This window comes from Mesoplodon mirus (assembly GCF_964341445.2).
Source record: "Mesoplodon mirus genome assembly, chromosome: 13".
Lineage (NCBI taxonomy): Eukaryota > Metazoa > Chordata > Mammalia > Artiodactyla > Ziphiidae > Mesoplodon > Mesoplodon mirus.
The window spans coordinates 39647390-39670844 of NC_138989.1; the positions used below are offsets into that span (position 1 = coordinate 39647390).

Below are 23455 nucleotides of genomic sequence, written 5' to 3' on the forward strand. Positions count from 1 at the left end.
GGACAGCCTCAGAGACCTCTGGGACAACATTAAATGCACGAACATTCGAATTATAGGGGTCCCAGAAGAAGAAGAGAAAAAGAAAGGGACTGAGAAAATATATGAAGAGATTATACTTGAAAACTTACCTAATATGGGAAAGGAAATAGTCAAGTCCAGGAAGCACAGAGAGTCCCATACAGGATAAATCCAAGGAGAACACAGCAAGACACATATTAATCAAACTATCAAAAATTAAATACAAAGAAAACATATTAAAAGCAGCAAGGGAAAAGCAACAAATAACATACAAGGGAATCCCCATAAGGTTAACAGCTGATCTTTCAGCAGAAACTCTGCAATCCAGAAGGGTGCTGCAGGACATACTTAAAAAGATGAAAGGAAAAAACCTACAACCAAGATTACTCTACCCAGCAAGGATATCATTCAGATTTGACAGAGAAATTAAAACCTTTACAGACAAACAAAAGCTAAGAAAATTCAGCACCACCAAACCAGCTTTACAACAAATGCTAAAGGAACTTCTCTAGGCAGGAAACACAAGAGAAGGAAAAGACCTACAATAACAAACCCAAAACAATTAAGAAAATGGTAATAGGAACATACACATTGATAACTACCTTAAATGTAGATGGATTAAATGCTCCAACCAAAAGATATACACTGGCTGAATGGATACAAAAACAAGACTCATATATATGCTGCCTACAAGAGACCCACTTCAGACCTAGGGACACATACAGACTCAAAGTGAGGGCAAGGAAAAAGATATTCCATGCAAATGGAAATCAAAAGAAAGCTGGAGTAGCAATTCTTATATCAGACAAAATAGACTTTAAAGACTGTTGCAAGAGACAAAGAAGGACACTACATAACGATCAAGGGATCAATCCAAGAAGAAGATATAACAATTGTAAATATTTATGCACCCAACATGGGAGGACCTCAATACATAAGGCAAATGCTAACAGCCATAAAAGGGGAAATCAACAGTAACACAATAATAGTAGGGGACGTTTAACACCCCACTTTCACCAATGGACAGATCATCCAATGGAAAATAAATAAGGAAACACAAGCTTTAAATGACACATTAAACAAGATGGACTTAATTGATATTTCTAGGATATTCCATCCAAAACCAGCAGCATACTTTTTCTCAAGTGCTCACGGAACATTCTCCAGGATACATCATATCTTCGGTCACAAATCAAGCCTTGGTAAATTTAAGAAAATTGAAATCATATCAAGTATCTTTTCTGACCACAACACTATAAGACTAGATATCAATTACAGGGAAAAAAAAAACTGTAAAAAATACAAACATATGGAGGCTAAACAGTACACTACTAAGTAATCAAGAGATCAGTGAAGAAATCAATGAGGAAATCAAAAGATACCTAGAAACAAATAACAATGAAAACATGATGACCCAAAACCTATGGGACGCAGCAAAAGCAGTTCTAAGAGGGAAGTTTATAGCAATAAAATCCTACCTCAAGAAACAAGAAAAATCTCAAACAACCTAACCTTACACCTAAAGCAGTTAAAGAAAGAAGAACAAAAAAACCCCCAAAGTTAGCAGAAGGAAAGAAATCATAAAGATCAGATTAGAAATAAATGAAAAGGAAATGAAGGAAATGACAGCAAAGATCAATAAAATTAAAGATGGTTCTCTGAGAAGATAAACAAAATTGATAAACCTTTAGCCAGACTCATCAAGAAAAAAAGGGAGAAGACTCTAAGCAATAGATTTAGAAATGAAAAAGAAGTAACAACTGTCACTGCAGAAATACAAAGAATCATGGGAGATTACTGCAAGCACCTATATTCCAATCATGTAGACAACCTGGAAGAAATGGACAAATTCTTAGAAAAGCACAACCTTCCAAGGCGGAACCAGGAAGAAATAGAAAATATAAACAGACCAATCACAAGCACTGAAATTGAAACTGTGATTAAACATCTTCCAACAAACAAAAGCCCAGGACCAGATGGCTTCACAGGCAAATTCCATCAAATATTTAGAGAAGATATAACACCTATCCTTCTCAAACTCTTCCAAAATATAGCAGAGGGAGGAACACTCCCAAACTCATTCTGTGAGGCCACCATCACCCTGATACCAAAACCAGACAAAGATGTCACAAAAAAAAGAATACAGGCCGATATCACTGATGAACATAGATGCAAAAATCCTCAACAGAATACTAGCAAACAGAATCCAACAGCACATTAAAAGGATCATACACCATGATCAAGTGGGGTTTATCCCAGGAACGCAAGGATTCTTCAGTATACGGAAATCAATCAATGTGATAAACCATATTAACAAACTGAAGGAGAAAAACCATATGATCATCTCAATAGATGCAGAAAAAGCTTTCAACAAAATTCAACACCCATTTATGATAAAAACCCTCCAGAAAGTAGGCATAGAGGGAACTTACCTCAACATAATAAAGGCCATATATGACAAACCCACAGCCAACATCATTCTCAATGGTGAAAAACTGAAACCATTTCCACTAACATCAGGAACAAAACAAGGTTGTCCACTCTCACCACCATTATTCAACATAGTTTTGGAAGTTTTAGCCATAGCAGAGAAGAAAAAGAAATAAAAGGAATCCAAATCAGAAAAGAAGAAGTAAAACTGTCACTGCAGATGACATGATGCTATACACAGAGAATCCTAAAGATGCTACCTGAAAACTACTAGAGCTAATCAATGAATTTGGTAAAGTAGCAGGATACAGAATTAATGCACAGAAATCTCTTGCATTCCTATACACTAACAATGAAAAATCTGAAAGAATAATTAAGGAAGCACTCCCATTTACCACTGCAACAAAAAGAAGAGGAGACAAAAGACCTGTATGCAGAAAACTCTAAGACACTCATAAAAGATTAAAGACGATACAGATAGATGGAGAGATATACCATGTTCTTGTATTGGAAGAATCAACATTGTAAAAATGACTATACTAACCAAAGCAATTTACAGATTCAGTGCAATCCCTGTCAAACTACCAATGACATTGTTCACAGAACTAGAACAAAAAATTTCACAATTTGTATGGAAACAACAAAAGACCCCAAATAGCCAAATCAATCTTGAGAAAGAAAAACGGAGTTGGAGGAATCAGGCTCCCTGACTTCAGACTATACTACAAAGCTACAGTAATCAAGACAATATGGTACTGGCACAAAAACAGAAATATAGATCAGTGGAACGGGATAGCAAGCCCAGAGATAAACCCATGCACATATGATCACCTTATCTTTGATATAGGAGGCAAGAGTATACAATGGGGCTTCCCTGGTGGCGCAGTGGTTGAGAGTCCGCCTGCTGATGCAGGGGACACGAGTTCGTGCCCCAGTCCAGGAAGATCCCACATGCTGCAGAGCGGCTGGGCGCGTGAGCCATGGCCACTGAGCCTGTGCGTCCGGAGCCTGTGCTCCGCAACGGGAGAGGCCACAACAGTGAGAGGCCCGCATACCAAAAAAAAAAAAAAAGAGAGTATACAATGGAGAAAAGACAGCCTCTTCAATAAGTGGTGTTGGGAAAACTGTACAGCTACATGTAAAAGAATGAAATTAGAACACTCCCTAACACCATACACAAAAATAAACTCAAAATGGATTAAAGACCTAAATGTAAGGCCAGATACTATAAAACTCTTAGAGGAAATCATAGGCAGAACACTGTATGACATAAATCACAGCAAGATCCTTTTTGACCCACCTCCTAGAGAAAGGGAAATAAAAACAAAAATAAACAAATGGGACCTAATGAAACTTAAAAGCTTTTGCACAGCAAAGGAAATCATAAACAAGACGAAAAGACAACCCTCAGAATGGGAGAAAATATTTGCAAACGAAGCACTAACAAAGGATTAATCTCCAAAATATACAAGCAGCTCAATATCAAAAAAACAATCCAATCAAAAATTGGGCAGAAGACCTAAATAGACATTTCTCCCAAGAAGATATACAGATTGCCAACAAACACATGAAAGGATGCTCAACATCACTAATCATTAGAGAAATGCAAATCAAAACTGCAATGAGGTATCACCCCCCACCAGTCAGAATGGCCATCATCAAAAAATCTACAAACAGTAAATGCTGGAGAGGGTGTGGAGAAAAGGGACCCTCTTACACTGTTGGTGGGAATGTAAATTGATACAGCCACTATGGAGAACAGTATGGAGGTTCCTTAAAAAACTAAAAATAGAACTACCATACGACCCAACAATCCCACTACTGGGCATATACCTTGAGAAAACCATAATTCAAAAAGAGTCATGTACCACAATGTTCATTGCAGCTCTATTTACAATAGCCAGGACATGGGACCAACCTAAGTGTCCATCAACAGATGAATGGATAAAGAAGATGTGGCACATATATACAATGCCATAAAAAGAAATGAAATTGAGTTATTTGTAGTGAGGTGGATGGACCTACAGTCTGTCATACAGAGTGAAATACTTACTTAAGTCAGAAGGAGAAAAACAAATACCGTACGCTAACATATATATGGAATCTTTAAGAAAAGGAAAAGAATGTTCTGAAGAACCTAGGACAGGAATAAAGATGCAGACGTAGAGAATGGACTTGAGGACACGGGGAGGGGGAAGGGTAAGCTGGGACAAAGTGAGAGAGTGGCATGGACATATATACACTACCAAATGTAAAATAGATAGCTAGTGGGAAGCAGCTGCATGGCACAGAGAGATCAGCTTGGTGCTTTGCGACCACCTAGAGGGGTGAGACGGGGAGGGTGGGAGGGAGATGCAAGAGGGAGGGGATATGGGGATATGTATATACGTATGGCTGATTCACTTTGTTATACAGCAGAAGCTAACACACCATTGTAGAGCAATTATACTCCAATAAAGATGTTGGAAAAAAAGAAAAGTAAACCTTAACAGTGATTTATTGTCTTTTTATAATAAATGATGCTTAAATAACTTTCTTCTTAAGAAGATGACTTTGCTTTTAAGATTAGTTTTTTCCTGGGACCAGTTCCTGATAATGTTTTCCTCAGTTTTGTAGAAAAGGGAAAAACGAAGTATGACAACTTTCGCTTCAAATTTATGTAGTTAATCTAAGAAGATGATAGTTTCCCAAATATATTTGAAGCAAGTATCATATGGAGGTGAAACCAGAACTTAAACTAATGAGTTTAACTAGGACTTAAACTAAAATTACCTAGATAATTTTGACTAAGGTGTTGTGAGTACTATTGCTGAAAAATAAGTCACTCCAGTAATTTAGAGGATTAGAACAACAACCATTTTCTTATCTTTCATAGTTTCTGTGCCTCAGGAATTCAGGAAGGTCTGGGCTGGGTGGTTCTATCTCCGGGTCTCATGCAGTGCTAGACAGACGGTGGCTGGAGCCGGAACAGCAGAGGGCTAGACAGATGGGAGATACTTCGCATCTCTCTCTCTCCTTATTCAGTCTCAGGGCTTCTCCATATAGTCTTTCCACATGGGTTAATTTGAGCTTCCTCATTACTTGGACACTAGGTTCCCAGAGTGAGCATCCCCACAGAGCAAGGTAGAAGTGCATGGTATTTTTATGATCTGGACTCAGAAGTTGCTCAGTAGGAGGAGTTCCAAGATCACATTATAAGAAGAGCAAATGGAATAGGAGATATTGTTGAGCCCATACTTGGAAAAAAACAGTCTGCCCATTTTACCCATAAAGTAGATCTTTTTCATACTTAGAATTGGTTAAAGATGAAGCATACCATTAAACTTCCAATTACTACTATTTCAAGTCAAAAACTGATTTTTATATCTCTACTCTGTGTTAGACTTAGTAGATGCTATGATAGAAAGATCAATAAGGATATGGTCTCTGTCCTCAAGCACTTTACAATCAGAAGTCTGACCCGCAAAAAAATAAATCATTAACTTATTGTGATTTACTAACAGCATACATGGAATGCTTTGGGAATGCCTAGAATACTGCCTGGCACATAGAAGTTATTTTTACTTACAGATTTGACCCTCAAAATGAAAAATGAACAAATGTTTAATCACTCAGTAATTATCAAGACACAGTTCTGTATCAGGAATTGGAGATAATAGTGAACAGAACAAAAGTACCTACCTCGTGGAGCTTACATTGTAATAGGGAAAAAACAAACAAGTATGGTATGCTAGATGATGGCAAGTGCTAGGGAAAGATAAAACGGGGTGAGGTGCCAGAGAGTCTGCATGGGGGGAGGTGGTAGTTACTTTATATAGAGTAATCTTGGTAGGCTTCAGTTTTGTCATATTTGTTAGCCAACTGAATCTATTTCTATTTTTAGTAAACTGGTGTTTTTAAAAATATAGTTAAATAATGGAAATGTAGTTAGTACTCTGAAGATGAAGTTAGCACTTTGCAGATCAAATATGGAATTGAATTCATTATTTCTCTAACACTGAACTTCCAAGTGTTAATGATAATGCAAGAAAATACTTTTTTTGCTACCACATTAGAAAAATAAGCAGGTAAACAAAACTCTATAGAGATCTTGATGTCAGTTATTTATAGTTTATTTAAACTTCATATTTTTCACCATTTATTATGCTGTGTTTTCTGTTCCTCACCATTCCTTTCGGTAGCTCCTTTTGGTTTAGTATGAATTATATTGATACATGAGCGGATAGAGAGAAAAAGACTTTTTAAACATTTATAATGACAGTAACAAAAACTAGCATTCTCTTGACATGAGTAAAGGACATTTGAAGGCATAACATAAAACCTTTATAAATGTGCAGTAACTACCCAGGCTTGGGGTGTACTCTTGCCTCATACACATCTGAATTACTTTGTGGCAGTTCCTACAAGTTTCACATTGGTCTACATAGAAAGCAAAAAGCTTGCTTGTTGCCTAAGCCAATGCTGTTTCACACAGATGGAGAAAGAAAAATGAATGATACCTTGGAAGATATGTTTGATCGGACTACACATGAAGAATATGAATCCTGTTTGGTGGATAGCTTCCCCCAAGTAGCAGATGAAGAGGAGTTGTCAACTGCTACAAAAAAACCAAACTGTAAGGCACTTTCCTTTCTAATTATGATTTTTCCAGTACACTGAGTTTAGTAAATTAAGTCATCATGCTTATTAAACAGAGGCTTAATGAGGTATCTTAACCAAGTTTCATGCTTCTTGAATAAATTTTTTTCCAGTTTTTTTAAAGACAATTTTAGATTAATAGAAGAGTTACCAAAAATAGTTCAGAGGATCCTACGAACCTTTCACTCAGCTTATAAAAGTTTTGAGAAAATTGTTTGTTAAGTGATACCATAATTAAGTGAATTATTGTAATTGAGTGAAAAGAGGAAGTTTTGCAGAAAATTCAGACCTGTTACCTGCTTGAATACTTTACCTTCCCAGATAAAATACTATATCTGCCGTCTTCAGATCTGTTTTATTAGAAGCAGTAATTTATAATGTAGGATAGCAATCAAAAGAAGAACAGTCTAAGTGAAACTCTTAAGTAGATAATCTGAATTGAAAATTAGTTAAAATTCTTGCTAAATATCTCATTTTCTTACTGTGAGTAAAACGGTCATACTTTTTAATTTAGTGCAACGGTGGTTTTATAGTGGCTTAAATGAGCACAACTTCTGCTATGACAATAGTCAAAGCATTGAGTATAAATCTATCTTGATTATGTTTTCCTTGTGCTTTTTAAAGTGACAGCCCACAGGATGAGACCTTAACCAAAGATACATAACAGCATGCTTTTGTTTGCTCAGTCCATGGCAAAAACTTGATCAAGCAAATTTCGTGATAAAAATTCACAACTGTTGGGCTTCCCAGGTGGCACAGTGGTTGGGAGTCCGCCTGCCGATGCAGGGGACACGGGTTTGTGCCCCAGTCCGGGAAGATCCCACATGCCACGGAGCGGCTGGGCCCGTGAGCCAGGGCTGCTGAGCCTGCGCGTCCGGAGCCTGTGCTCCGCAACGGGAGACCACAACAGTGAGAGGCCTGTGTACCGCAAAAAACAAACAAAAAAAATTCACAACTGTTCAATTCATTTTCCTCCCCAAGCCCTTTGCAAATTGGTTTCACTTAAAAAAGATATTCTTTTATAAGGTATAATTATTAATTTCTTTTTTTTTTAAGTTGCTTTTCACACTGAACATCCAAGAATTTCTTCTCACTTAGCTTTTTTGGCAATGCTGCACTGCTCTTCTGATCTCTGGCAACTTCTGTTTCCAAGAGTATCCCCAAGACACTGTTTTCTTCCTCACACTCATTTTCTCTCATGCTTTTATTAAATTACCTCTGAAAATAAAACTCCAAATCTGCATCTCTAGTTTGATTTCTCCAGTGAATCCCAGCCCTGTATTTCTTAGTAATCCTACTTTTGCGTCTCTTCAACAGCTTAAACTTAAGATACCTAAACCAAGTTCCATTTATTTCCTACCAAGTAACCTTTCAGACGTTTTTATTTTTCCCAGTCACTCAGGCATAGAATTTAGGACTTTCTGTCCATTTATTTCATTTTCTAGACCCCCATATCACAAAATTCTACCTAGTCTTCCCTCATAGGAAGGAGTAGGTTTCGGGCCAGGATATCAAAAGCTCAGTTCTGGACATGTTAGTACTTACTAGATATTCAAGTGGAGGTGTTTGTAGGCAGTTGACATGTATCAAGTTTGGACAGGAAATCCAGAATAAAAAAAAATGATTTAGTGGGCAGGAGGTGAACAGCAAGTAGATGGAGCTGAAAGTCATGGCACTGAGTGAGAACACCCAAGAATTGAATATAAATAGAAAAGAGGAGTATTTCAAGTTCTGACCTCTAGGGTATGGCAACTTTAAAAGGTCAGAGAAACAAAGAAGAAACCAGCAAAGGAAACTGAGAAGGAGGTGCAGCTATGAAGTAGGAAGAACACGAGAGTATGTGCTGTTCTGTAAGACAAGTGAAAAAGACGTTTCTACGTATTCATTACTCCCAGCCTCATCCTTTCTCTTCTGAACCGCAGACTTTATTCCAGTTACATACTGGACATCTTATAAGCACCTTAAAATTAATATATTCCAATTAGAAATCTTAATTTTTCTACCCAAATTTGATCTTCCTGTGCCTTTCTGGGTTTCATTAAGCCTCAGTAACTATCCTCCCATTTACTAAAGATGGAAATGTGGGAGTCATATTTGACTTCTTTCACCTGACCTTCATGCCCAGTCTAATACCCTGGCAGCAGTATCTCCAAAATATATTTCATAACACTTCACTTCTCTCCATCTCTGTAGCCACTACCTGGTCTCAGCCACTCTGATTTCTACCTGTTCTATTCCAGGCCTCCTAACTGGTCTTTTTATGTATCTCTTATCTCTAGCCCAGTCTACAGAGAATTAAAAGTGATTTAGTTTAAATTTAAGTTGGATTGTATTCTTGCTTAAAAATCCTTCAATGATAAGAAGATATTTGAATGGCCAATAAGCACGCGAAAAGACGATCAACATTCTTGGACAGTCAGGGATGGTGATAACACTTCACACCCCCAGAAATGGTTAAAAAGATTGCTAACATCTAGCATTAGCAAGTGTGAAGAGCAGCTGGAACTCTCATGCATTGTTGGTGGAGTAGAAAATTGACTATACTTTGGAAAACAGTTCAGCAGGGGTTTTTTAACAGCTTTATTGAAGTTGTCGGTATTTTATAAGAGCTAAGCATATACCTGTGTTGTGACCCAGCAATTCCACTCCTAGGTATATACCCAAGAAAAATATGTTCACGGAAAGATGTGTTCAAGAATGTTCATAGCAGTGCTATTTGTAATAGGTCAAAACTGGAAACAACCCAAATGTCCATCAGCAGGTGAATAAATTGTGGTATACTCATGATAGAATACTACTTCACAATAAAAAGGAGGGAACTACTAGACTCATCAATATGGATCAGTCTCCAAAACCTGTTGAGCTAGACAAATGCACAAGATGAAAAAGAATACATACTATATAGTCTCATTGATATGAAGCTCTAAAACAGACATAACTAAGCTATGGTGATAGAAATTAAATCAGTGATTGTTGGGGAGGGAGAGACATAAGAGAACATTCTTGTGCATGAGAAACAATGGAATAGGAAACTTTCATGGGAATGTTCTCTGTCTCGATTTGGGTAGTAGCAGTTACACTGGAATATACATCTGTCAAAATTCATCATAATACACTTAAAATCCGTGTATGTAAATTATGCCTCAATAAAGTAGATAATATTTAGAAGTCTTCAGTGGCTTCCCACTGCACTTGCAACAAAATTCAAACTCCTTCTCTTGGCCTCCAAGTCCCATCATGATCTGGTACCTGCCCACTCCCCCCACCCCACCCCCACCCCAGCCTCATCTTCCCCAACACTTCCCTTTTTTGCTAAATCTCAACCACACTATCCTCCTCTTCTTATAATGTGCCAAACTTTTTGCCATCGAGGACCTTTACCTAGAACATTCCCCATTCGTACCTCTTCTCACGGCTGACTTCTCTGTATTCATCAGTTATTACCTTACATGTTCAGGTAGCCTTAGCTGTCTGCTTGCTTAATGTCTGTTTCCCTCACTGCAATGTAAACTCTGTGAGGACAGGAGACCTGGTCTCTCCTGTTCTACATTTTATGTCCAGAACTTAGCACAATGCTCAGTAAATTTTGATTATTTGAACAGATGATAGCGGTTAGCTATTTGAGTCTAGACAACTTGGGATTCACGTCCATGGGCTCTAGTTCTTCTTTTGTCACCAATATTCTGATAAAATTTTAAAATATTTTTATTTCCTAGTTATCAGCTACCTTAAAGACACATTATAAAAATCAACGGGACTAATAAGTGAACAGATTAAAAGCCATCTTGTTATTTGTTGTTTGGTGCCAGATGATAATGGGCATCTGAGTAGTTCTTTTAAAGTCTAAAATACTTTGATAGTTATGATTTTTATCTCTTTAGTAATTCTTAGGTGAGATAATCAGCAGTCTCCTTATTATGCAGATGAAAAAGAAAGGAAGGAATTAGTTATAGAAAATTTAAACTAATTGCCTAGGGACCAGAGTATGAAACCCAATAAAAATAGAAGTTTTGGTATATGTCCTTTTTTTCCCCCAAAAAAGCTAATTATTTCTAAGTAAGTTCTACATTCAGTTTGTGGTATGGTTGTTTTGTTTACAGCTCCTGGTGATAAACAAGATAAAGTCAAACAGAAAGCATTTGTGGAGCCATATTTTAAAGATGATGAAAGGTAAGTTGGCCTTGGTTAATACCAGCAATGTGATTGGAAGTACCACAGAGCTATCTTTGTCAGAGGATCTCTGACCTATTAAAATTGCTACTTTGGTTAAAACAGAATCTAAATCATTTACTTTATGACCATAACAAAAATGGAACTCAGGTATAAAAGCCTCTTTGAATGGACACTACTCTAGCTGTCTTTCATAGCTTCCTTGCTCTGGTATGAGAAGATGTTCTAGGCTCCTGCCATAGGCTGGAATCTGTCATTTCTCCAGGAGCCCTAGTTTAACAGTATTTAGGCCGTAGTCTGACTGCTGGGGTTGCTCATTGCTCCAGTTAGCCATTGTTTCTGGACCTTTTAGGTGGACAGAGTTAGAAGTAAAGTTTTTGTTTTTTAAGATAAACTACATGTGCTCATACTGATAGCTTCAAGTTCAGGACTACAGGATTTCTCTGTAACCTCCTCTGTTACATCTGTATCTAGTTCCCCGCTTACTGAAAATCCCACTTCTCAGTGCCACTAACATCATTCTTCATTTAACTTGATTCCACAGAACAGTCTCAGAATAATTCAAACTATCACGAATAACATGATTTATGAAAATGGTTTAAGACTTTTTTGAGTCTTTTTGTCCTTACGATATATCCCATCAGAAAGGTACAGTCAAATCACTGTGTTTTCAGGTCACTTAGGATAATTATTTTCACTGTAGTTGTGCCACCAACCCAGTATCCATGTTTGTGTTATTTTGCTTTTGATTTTTTAGAAGTTGTTTCCTTTTATCTTTAATTCTTTCTTTAAAATTAAGGGAATTATGTATATGATACCAGAGGCTGCAAAACGGTATATTCAGAAGTCTGTCTTCTATTCTGAAGTCCCCTTCATTTTGATAGCTTCCTATTCCTACACACATAACCATTTGTTAAAAATTTATGGTTTTCCATCCATTTTAAAAAGTAAAAGCAAATTTCTATCTATATATCTTGAAATTGATGTAGATGTAGATAATTGTACTCTCTCCTCTATACAAATGGTAGAATGCTATATATGCTTTTCTCTACTTTCCTTTTTTCATTTAACTACATGTCCTGGAAATCACTCATAGTAGTATATAGTGATATGCCTCGTTTCTTTTTTTAATTTCATGGTATTTTGTTGTTTGTACCATAGTTTATTCCCTAGCAATGAGCATTTGGGTTGTTTACCGTTATGCTAGCATGCATAATGCTACAGTGAATAGCCTTGTGCATTCTCTTCAAATTTTTGCCTGTGCATCTTTGGAATAGATTCCTAGAAGTAAGATTGCAGAGTAAGAACTGTCATTTCAGATGTTTCTAATACAGGTTCACTAACTTGTTTTTTTTTTTTTTTTTTTTTTCTATTTTTGGCTGTGTCGGATCTTCATCGTGGCGTATGGGCTTCTCTTTCGTTGTGGCGCACGGGCTCCAGAGTGCTTGGGCTCTGTAGTCTGCGGAACGCAGACTCTCTAGATGAGACATGTGGGCTCATTAGTTTTGGCACATGGGCTTAGTTGCCCCGCAGTATGTGGGATCTTAGTTCCCCGACCAAGGATCGAATCTGTGTCCCCCGCATTGGAAGGTGGATTCTTAACCATTGGACCACCAGGGAAGTCCCATAGGTTCACTAACTTTTAAAAAAATACATGAGTAGTTTTATTTATTCTAAAACCATTAGATAGCTGGAGATGCAGGACGTGGGTAAAGATGTAGGGATAGTATACGTCTCAGAGTTAGTGTGGTCCCTTTCCCCACTGAGAGTACTAGCAAACCCTGGGAAGATGGGTTGTGTTATGTCAGTGACAAGAAGCTTAGTAACCTTTTAGGTGATGCTTGGTGTCTACTGCAACTGCCAGTCTACTAGTGGATTCCCTGCTGCGTTATAGTACACTACAGAAACAGAATAGATTCAGAGGAAAGGATATGGCTAAATTATATTCTATATAAACCTAAGATTCCATAAACTATTTGAAAGAAAGTATAGTCATGGCAATATTTTTTTAATCTGTTGTTTCTTGGTCTTTTTTAATTTACCGGTTGCTCCAGAGAGTTGTTGGATTTAAACACAAAAAGGACCTATATAACCTGATATGTTTTGAAATAGAGCATTTAAAGCTTTTTTTTGAAGAACAGTTCTTGCCAACTATCAAAATAACTCAAAGGAATAGATGTGTTACCAACAGGTTATTTTAAAAGTCAGTTTTTGTGAGTCAGACTGTTTAAGTTCACTGGTGATGTTTCTATTATAAACAAATGTATATGGTGTTACGTAAGTCTTCATTTACTTGTAAATTTGGAGTTTTCTATATTGGGCTTTTTAAAGTAGGATGCATGTATATTAATAAAGAAATGTTCCATGCTTCCTGATTGCTTTTTCTTACCAAAGAACTATATACCTCATCAATCCACACCTCAGTGGCTTTGACCCTTCCTAGGTTTCCAGTGGCTCACAATAGAATCTTTGTCTTTAAGGACAAGCACAAATGATAATTGTGCCTAATATTTTGAAGAATTTAAGGTAGACGGAAGCAACAAAAGAAATTGTTGGAGAAAACAGTAAATGACATGCAAACAAATGAATTTGTTCTTTAGGGAGGAGTAGGTTAGCCCTGATTTATGGGGTTTTAGTACTAGAAACCAAGTTAACAGGCAGTATTCTCTCAGTTATGTTATAGAATAGCTATTCCTGAGTTTAATAATACAGCATTCCTTTATGATTAGGTTATTTTATATTTTACCTCCCAACCTAATAATTATTTTCATCCAGCCAGAGGCAAAAATAGGAAGTAATAGTTATCTTTTTCAGTTAGAGAAAAATACCTATAAAAATACCTGATATGTAAAATACTATGTAATATGTAAAATACTTAATATTTCAGTGGAGAGTGAATGAAGACATGCTTGTTTTTTTTTCACATTCTGAGGAAGCATTTCAAATAAAATGAATGAATGTTTTGGGATTATTTCTCCTCTGGATGCTCACCTTTGCTAATTTAAAACCTAAACAAAAGCTCTCTATAGTAACAGATAAATTTAATTCATTTTCCCCCCAGAGAGACTAGCTTACAAAATTTTCCTCATATTGAGGTGGTCCGGAAAAAAGAAGAAAGAAGAAAATTGCCTGGACACACATGTAAGGAATGTGAAATTGTAAGTACTAAGGTAAATACTGTCATTTGGGTTTTTTTAAAGATGGCTTTATATGCGTGATTTAAAAATTACATATACAAACCGTATTTGTATCTAGAAACAAGTTTGAGCCAGGAATAACAGAATGAATACATAGACTATACATACTGGCTGGGACCTGAGAGATATAGATGAAAACAAAAGCCCTCAATTTCTCTTAGATTCTCTGAGTGAATCTGGAGCCTAAGCAGTAGTTCTTATTTCCAGCTTAAGACATTTGTGCCATTTGTCTTTTCTATATTTATTTGTATATCTTTTAATTTTTTTACTTTGTGTTATGTTACAGCAGAGGCTCTAATACATATACTATTTGGGCAAAATTTTGACATTTTAGTTGGAAACTTGGCTATTTTATTTTTTACTTAAACACCAGCACTCTCAGGAAATGAGATGTACTCATAATTGTTTTTTCTAAATAACTGGTACCACCATAAGCTCTTTTTCCCCAAACATTTTCCTTTCTAAACAAAATGTGATGAATAGGCTCTCCTTCATCCTTAAAACACAATTGTATTTTCCTTTTATACATTGGGTGTCTTGGACTAGATAGTATATCTTGAAGTAGATTGTACTAATTGTCCTCTTAATAAATAGTGCTAGGCAGGTTCTGTGTCTTTTTGAAACTTACTGTTTTTATTTCTTCCCTTGCTATCCTTTAGCTGTTGGATCCCTGCTTCCAGCAATGTACTTCCCCTTTTAAATTTTCTTCTTAAAAGCTATGGCTAGAGAATTTGATAACCAAGCACATTAAAGTTATGTATGAATAGGTTACAGTGCAGGTAAGCATTTGGCGAGAAAAATGCTGTCATGTACTAACAGTGGGAGTGTAAGTTGAGATCACTATTTTGGAAAGCAGTTTGGTGATACAAGCAAAACCTCCTCCTGTATCATGAGTTATCATAACACGAATGTATCATGATTTCTTAATTAAGGAATATGGTCTATACTAAATAAACCTCCAGTTTTTAGTTCTAATTGGAGCTATTACTACTAGTGAGAAAAAACTCTTTTGCTGGAAACACTGTTAATTTCCTTTCCTTCTCTCAGGAGTCACTTTTTGTACTGTTATCCAGTCTCTGAAAACACTGTTTCATGCATTTTACTACATTTTTTCAGTTTTTTAAGGTGGAGAGTAATTCTGTTCCCTGTTACTCCCTCATGACCAGGAGTGAAAGTGCCAGTCCCATGTATTTAAATATTGTCTATATGCTTACAATTACAGTTCCTAAATTTTTCCCATTGCCTATTCCACATGTGGAATATGCAATGTACACGTGGCTAATAGTCACCTCAAATTTCACGTGTCCTAAAGCAAACACAGTTTCTATCTCCAATTCTCAAACCTTACCTCTGAGCCTTTTATATGTCCATTCTTCTCTAGTTTAAACCAGACATCTTGTAGTTACCTGCTTTTTTCTTTCATATCTCAGTAATGGACCTATCAGCAAATCCTATTGATTGTACTTTCAACACAGCAATGAATGGTCTTTTTTCCAAATGATCTTTTTAGAATAAAAGTTAAATCATGTCACTTTTCTGCCCCAAATCCTTAGTTGTCTTCCTCTCTAAGAAATGGTATCAAAGCCATTATCTCCCACCCCACCTCCTCTCTGACTTTATCTTCTAACACTCTTCTGCTTGCTTGCTGCGTTAACAGCTACACTAGCCTACTGTTGTTTTCAAATATGTTGTAATTTGGTGGCAATGTTTCTCTAACATTGACTGATAACCATGATTCTCTAAGGGCAGTTCCCAGGCTAAGGTAACAAAGGCATATATTCATGGCAATGAGAACGAAGAAAAAGATACCCTCCCCCAAAAAAGTTTCAGAGATACTCTAAAACCTTTAATTAATCTATGTAAAAGAAAAATATATTAGAAACCTTTAGTTCAAAAAAATTATAGTCCTAAGTCTGCCACTTTTAATAGGTGATATCTTTGGTGAATTATCAATTTGATTTTCAGTTCCTCAAGTGTAAAATGGAATTAGCTGGATTATGTGATCGTATCATCTGTGTTCTATTAAACTCTACACTACTGCTTTATTTTCTTTAGATCTAGAGCTTGAAGACCGGTATCGTTTTCACATAAAAGTTTTATCTTTCTTTGCATGAAGTTCAGGTTCTTTATGATCACACTTGCAAAAAGTAATATGCCTTTGATCCTAATTGAAAGATCTAGTTTAAAAGGGGAAGTCGTGAAGCCTACAACATTCAAAGCTAAATTTTTATTTTAAAAAATTGTAGTGAAAGGAAAATTACTTCAAAACACACGTTATATTCAAATAACAATTGAGAAATGCGCTATTCAGAGTGCAGGCCTTGGCCTTCTTGTTACTGGTCTGAGAAAAATGAAGAGTTTGCACTAGTATATAAATCAGCTGTACCACTAAGGACGCTGTAAAGTTCAGCTGGCATGTTTTTTTTACTTGTAAGACTTTACTGATGCAGGAAGCAGTATGTTTTTTTACATTGTGATACAGGCTCCTTTTCTTTATGGAGCAAACATTTCACAGACCAGCACTAATTATTATTAGTAATTTATATAGTAATTTACTTAGAGATAGTATTACTAATATTATCAGTGAGAATTCAGTTTCCTTAGCATCCTGAATAAGTCTACTTAGCTTCTAGTTTATAACCAGTAAGCATAACACTCCATTTATTATTCCTAAGTGGAAAACTCACCAGTTTTATTATCAGTATTATGCAGATTTTCCAGCAGAAGAAAGAGAAAAGAAGTTGGCTTCCTGCTCAAGACACCGATTTCGCTACATTCCACCCAACACACCAGAGAATTTCTGGGAAGTTGGTTTTCCTTCCACTCAGACTTGTATGGAAAGAGGTGAGAATACAGATTGTAACATTTTGGAACTTTTTTTTTTAATACTGTGTATACCCGAGTCTAAACACTAAACTTTTTCTCCATGGTTCTCTACCTTCTGCTGTAAGTTGGGTGCCAGTTTTGTGACATAAATACAATTTTGTAAAGATAAAGACTTAACTTTCAACTCTTCAGATAACTTCACTGGAATCATAGATTGTTTAGAAGCACTTTAATGGGATTGTGTATGCATTATCCTCCTTTATCATTCAAATTTCAGAAAGTAATTTCTGTTTTATCCAGTCATCAAAATGACTTCTCATAACTTTACAAAAGTTGCCAGCAAAGTTATATTGTTGAAAAGCATCTTTTTTTTTTTTTAAAGAGACTACCCTGAATTTTAGATGTTAAAACCTCACTATTCAGAATGCTAATTATTTGTAAAACATATTTGAGTAAAAAGGACTTTTGTTTGTTTGGGAGACTGTTGACATGCAACTAGCCCCTTCAAATACAGCACTTACATTTAATGTAATTTGAGAACGTATGCAGCTTTAAAGCTCGAGATATTTAGTGATAAGTTTTTCTAAAAGATGCAAAGTCTCTTACAGCTATTACCATACTTCCACTTTCACCATTAACAAGTCCTCTTTGACATGATGTCTCTGCTTGGTCATCAAATAGAATTAGACAGTCTGGATAGAGCCTGTGCTTGTACCCCTAATATGGCCTAGGGGTGTGGCAGAGCAGAATCCTCCCCTGAAAACTACGTGAATGGAGACACCTTAGGAGAATCGAATAGTCTGAAGAATATAAGGACGTGTCATCTCAACAAATAGCTACTGAAAAAAGTCTTTTTGATAAGCACCTGGAAGTTATCATAATAGTAAAAAGTTCATGTTTTTGTCCCCATTTGCAACCAATGGGAGGCAGAATAGGAAAGTGCTTAAGTGCTCTGTTTCTGGAGTTAGATCTTGGGCAGGGCGCCAGCTTTCCTACTTCCTAGCTTTGGGAACTTGAGCGAGTTATCAAACTTCCCTGGGTCTCCATTAGCTCAGCTGTGAAATAGGCACAGTGGAAGCTGCTGCAGAGGAGTGTGAGAGTTATCCTAGGTAATGTATACAGCACATTTGATAAATGTTTGCTATTGTTTTTAGTATAAATGAGAAAATTGATGCTAAGTAGTGAAATCATTAATCAGCACAACCAGCTAATAGAAAAATCATATGAACTTAAAAGGCTTTAAATGAGACGTTTACTGGATATATGCTGAAATATGTTGCAGATATTGTTTTCTAAATTTGTGATTTATTTGTAAGGTTACATTAAAGAAGATCTTGATCCTTGTCCTCGTCCAAAAAGACGGCAGCCTTACAATGCAATATTTTCTCCAAAAGGCAAAGAGCAGAAGACATAAATGTTGAAGCAAAAACAGGAGAGATGACAATATTCTTTTTATTTATAGTTAAAGTTGGTATTAAACATTGATTTTTTTTGATCTTCTGAAAACTGATTTATAAATCATTTTTCTATTGAAAATGTTTTGAAATAGCATTTACCCATCACACAGATGACTATTTAAAAATGGATGTTTATGTCATATTTTCTTGCTTTTGCACCTTTAAAATAATAAGGTGCTTTTATTTTGCACTCTAAGTTAAAAGTTGTTTATTACTTTATTTGGTAACACCTAATTACAATTTTGAAAATATGATAGTTGTAGTCTGATTTGTTGCCTTTCGGATCATTTACTCCATCTTCCCTTGGTACTCACATTCAGCAATGACTTCATGTTAACATAGATTTTTATGCTCTTAATCAAGTTGCTCTTATGTAGGTCGTTCCAATGTCTGGCATTCCTGTCTTTTAAAAGGCTAAATCTTAATAATCCTTTTAACTTTCCAGCTTCTTTCTTTCACTGACTTGAAATGAAGAACTCCTCGGTAGTGAATTCCTTTCAAGGTGACTACAAATATCAACTTTTCCTTTGCCACGTACTATAAATTAACATCCTCTGATCATACTATTCCGGCTCTTCACATGTCTTCTTTTCATCATACTTGTTCTTCCTAGTGCAGTTTTCAAACAATTTGAGTTCTTCTCTGCCCACATGTTCAAATTCAGTTAGTTGTATTTCTCTGGGTTGACTAATGTTATGAACTTCCAATTTGTGAACAAAATAGATTTCTGTATTTAGCAACTTCCTACTCCTCTGGAACCCAGTGTCTGAGTCATCAAGATGACTGACCACATCTGTGTCACCTTTTCTAGTGGCATTTTGTTTATCAGTGTCTTGTGTATTCCTTTAATCCAGATCTTGACAGTATTACATAAGCAGGAGTACATGACACACTGAATGGAATGCCTCACTAAAATCTAAATAACCTTATAGGTATAACCTTTACTTCTCAGAGTTTTTAAAAATCTGTTTAGTCTCATCTTCCTCATTGATCAAGGTTTTCATGAATAAATGACATCAGTTTTATGTTTTCACAGAGGGGATTGGAAAAGAAATCACTTATATTTAGTATCTACTTTTATGTTACACCCTCTTTGTACATTCATGGTTTGGCTCTGAATGTGATTCTCAATTTTTTTTTTAATGGACCTATCATAGCTTCTATTCAGCACTTTTCTTCCCTTCCCAAATTGTTTATCCTATGTTTGATTTTTTGATCTCTGCTGGCAGTCAACTAATCTCCCCCAAATAATAGCCATTCATTGGTCACTTAGTATATGCCAGAAACCATGTTACACTCTTCACATAGATTTTTCTCTTTTAATCTTCAAATAATCTTGTGGATTTATGTATCAGCTTAACACTAAGCTGCAAAAAAATAGATCCAAAAATGACTAGTTTTCCTTTTCTCACGAAATGTCTGGAGATGGGCAGTCCAAAGCTGGTCTGTGCCCTCGTAAACCCAGATTTCTTCTAGCTTTCTGCTTTCATATTTTGTATGTGGCCTTCATTCTTGTGACTGTTAAATAGTTATGCCACCTCTGGAATCATGTCCATGTTCTAGCCAGGTAGAAGGGAAAAGAAAAAGGCACATGTCATTTGTTTTTGTCCTTTAAAAAGTTTTCCAGAAGGCCCCTCCCAGTAACTTTCCCTGTGTCTCAGTGGCCAGAATAGTCACTGAGAGACACCTGGATTGGAACAGGGCACCACAGGATGTGCAGTTAGAGCTGTATATCTCCAGTGAGCTGTTTTTTTTTTTTTTTTTTTTTAAGGTAGCCTAAGCAGAGACAAGAGATTGTCTACCTGATAGTGGCTTGACAGAAATCCAACCCTTTAGCCAGCATTTTTCATTTTTCCTCAGTAACCCTGTGAGGTTGGGTAAACTGAGGTCTCTTCATCTGCTGTTGACCAGCTCTACCTTTAAATGAAGTAATGTAATAGACACTTTTTAAAAACACTTGAGTTAGATGCATTTAAACACAGAACTGCAGTTTGTGATTTAAGAAGATATATGAAAGGGCTTCTTCATTTGTAAAGCATTATATATGTTAGACAGTATTTTCATACAAATATGTATCGATCACTGTATGCAGTTACATATAGTTTCAGGTTGCCTGTGAGCCTTTTAAAGTTGAAGACCTGTGATTTAAACTTTGAAAGCATGCAGAACCTCAGCGTCAGCACTTCACATTGGATTAACACCTTTCCTGCCTTTGACAGACAGGCATCCCGATTAAATCATTTGAAACATAAGGTTGTCAGACGCAACAGTTTGAATGAGTTAATCATAGGTATCCAAATGTATATAGAAGATACAACATGCTACCTTGAGAAAAGAACAAATGAAGCAGAAGAATATTCTTAACACCTCTCACGTAGTGAAAAATTTCCCAAAGTCCAACTGGAAAGGCAGCTTAACATATTAGTAACTAGATTTAAAATTGCATCTAGCATATGTATTTAAAAACTTAACAGAGAACATTCTTAGGCCCTCTAAAACAAATAACTCTGAAAAGATTCTTGCCCAGATTGTCTTTAATTTATAATTTAGTTGTCAAAAAGGAATAGTGTTACATAAACCAAATAACACTAGTACATTTACTTAAACCTTTATCAAGCACTTTTATCTTTGCCAGGTATAATACAAGTATCAGAATCAGGCAAATTTTGACAAGTTTATTCCAAAGGGGCAAGCTTTTAAAGCACACACCTAAGAATCTTATTCACTTGTTCCTGACATCTTAACAAGCATGAGTTTAATTTTGAAAAATGCCACTTCAGAAATAAGCATTTAAAATATCTCAGGTTTTACCACTGTCTATTCTCAGCAAGCCTAGCAGTTTAAGAGACATCTCAAAATCTTTCTCTTTGCTGAGCTGATGCTGTTAGAATGGTTCCTTGGAAAACTGAAGTGTCCTTAACACTTGAATCCTTTAGTGTGCATTTAAGGAATCAGTGAAGCAGTTGTCTACTGTCAAACCAGCAGAGGCCACAAGAGAGCTATTTTTTGAGAATAATCAGTGGAAACTAGGGGCTGAATAGGACTATCATAAAAGAAAATTTGTAGGATAAGTAGGATATAAGTTGGAAACCTTTGGTACAGTCATGAGAGCTCACTCAGCAAAAACAAGCTTTCAACATAGCTATTGTTGGAATAAAACAAATGGCAGCGGCCATAATTCATGGTCCTGAGAAAAAAGATAACAAACATGGACTTTTATACTGGGCATTTAGGGATACAAAGAGATATGTGAAATCTATTACCCAGTGGGAGACCAGACGTAAACACACAAAGATGCCTAAGAGGTCAAAGAAGCTTGGACTGAGTGCCAAAGAAATGCTAAGGATAATTAGATCTTGAACTGTGCCTTTGGATGAGTTATCCTACAGAAGGGACAACACAGTCTAAGTTGGAAATGAACCTGAATGTGAAAATGCTAAAACACTAAGAAGGAGTGCTAGACATCATTCGGTTCTGGCCCCTCCCTTCGTAATGCGGAAACAAGCCAAAAGAGAGTTAGTGACTTGCCAAGGTCCAACAGGCTGGAACTAGACTGTAGTCTGGGACCTCAGTCTGGTGCTCTTTCCCCTTCCTAGGTGCTAGGAAGCATGCTTCAGGTATATTGGGTTGGCCAAGAACGTTCGTTCATAAGCTGCTACGGAAAACACCGAACAAACTTTTTGGCCAACCCAATATTACAGCTAGAGAGTAGGGCTATGCGGTATTAGTGAGAGAGACAATAAACGCGTGTTTTAAAGGCAAGACTGAAGTGGACTTGAGTCTGTAGGCTTGTGGTTTTCAAACCATTAGTAGAAGATCCCTTTATTCAAATTAAATCTGTCTACAGAGAGCCTCAATATCTTAAATGCACACATTTATGTTAAGAATTCAAACTTGTCACCATATAAATCCAATCAGGTTAAATTTAAAATTCTGAGATGAGTTATAGGTGGTAGGTTACATCAGCCTCAGCATCCATGATGATATATTAGTCAAATGCTTGCTGTGCCCCAATTCAATTAGAATATCTGGAGGTAAGGTCTAGGTATCAGTATTGTTTTTGTTTTTAAAACTTCCTTAGATTGTCATGTGCAGCCAAATCTGAGAACCACTGCCCTAAGTCATTGTTGCAGGCTAGTTCAATGGTCTTCGAACTTTAGTGTACATCAGAATCACCTGGAAGACTTATTAAATCGGATTGCTGGACCCCAAAGTGAGAAGGGGCCCCAAACTTACTTCTTCACAGGTGATACTAATGCTGCTAGTAAATAACCACAAGTACTTAATCATAAAAGTCACCCGGATGCTTGATAGATAGAGATTCTTGGGCTCCTTCTGTGGGAATTTTTTTTTTTTTTTTTTTTTTTTTTTGGCGGTACACAGGCCTCTCACTGTTGTGGCCTCTCCCGTTGTGGAGCACAGGCTCCAGGCGCGCAGGCCCAGCAGCCATGGCTCACGGGCCCAGCCGCTCCGCGGCATGTGGGATCTTCCCGGACCGGGGCACGAACCCGTGTCCCCTGCATCGGCAGGCGGACTCTCAACCACTGCGCCACCAGGGAAGCCCTCTGGGGGAATTTTGATTCAGGTGTAACTTGAGCTTTTTTTTTTTTTTTTTTTCCTCAGATTATTAGTATGAGTCAAATCTAAGAAATATTGCTTAAGACAACAGGGAAAACTAAATAGCTATATGATAAGCTTTCAAACATCCCCTGACTGAAA

At 36.6% G+C, this 23455-nt stretch overlaps 1 protein-coding gene across 1 annotated transcript in view; it reads left to right on the forward strand.

Annotated features, from left to right (window-relative positions):
- Window positions 1-18785, forward strand: part of RBBP8 (RB binding protein 8, endonuclease) — an 82286-nt gene extending 63501 nt beyond the window's left edge. The window contains exons 15-19 of the mRNA XM_082640414.1: window positions 6923-7063; window positions 11187-11256; window positions 14318-14414; window positions 17156-17297; window positions 18596-18785. Of these exons, the coding sequence (XP_082496540.1) occupies window positions 6923-7063; window positions 11187-11256; window positions 14318-14414; window positions 17156-17297; window positions 18596-18693 (548 nt within the window). The 3' untranslated portion in view covers window positions 18694-18785. The remainder of the gene's footprint in view (window positions 1-6922; window positions 7064-11186; window positions 11257-14317; window positions 14415-17155; window positions 17298-18595) is intronic.
- Window positions 18786-23455: the final 4670 nt, after the last annotated feature.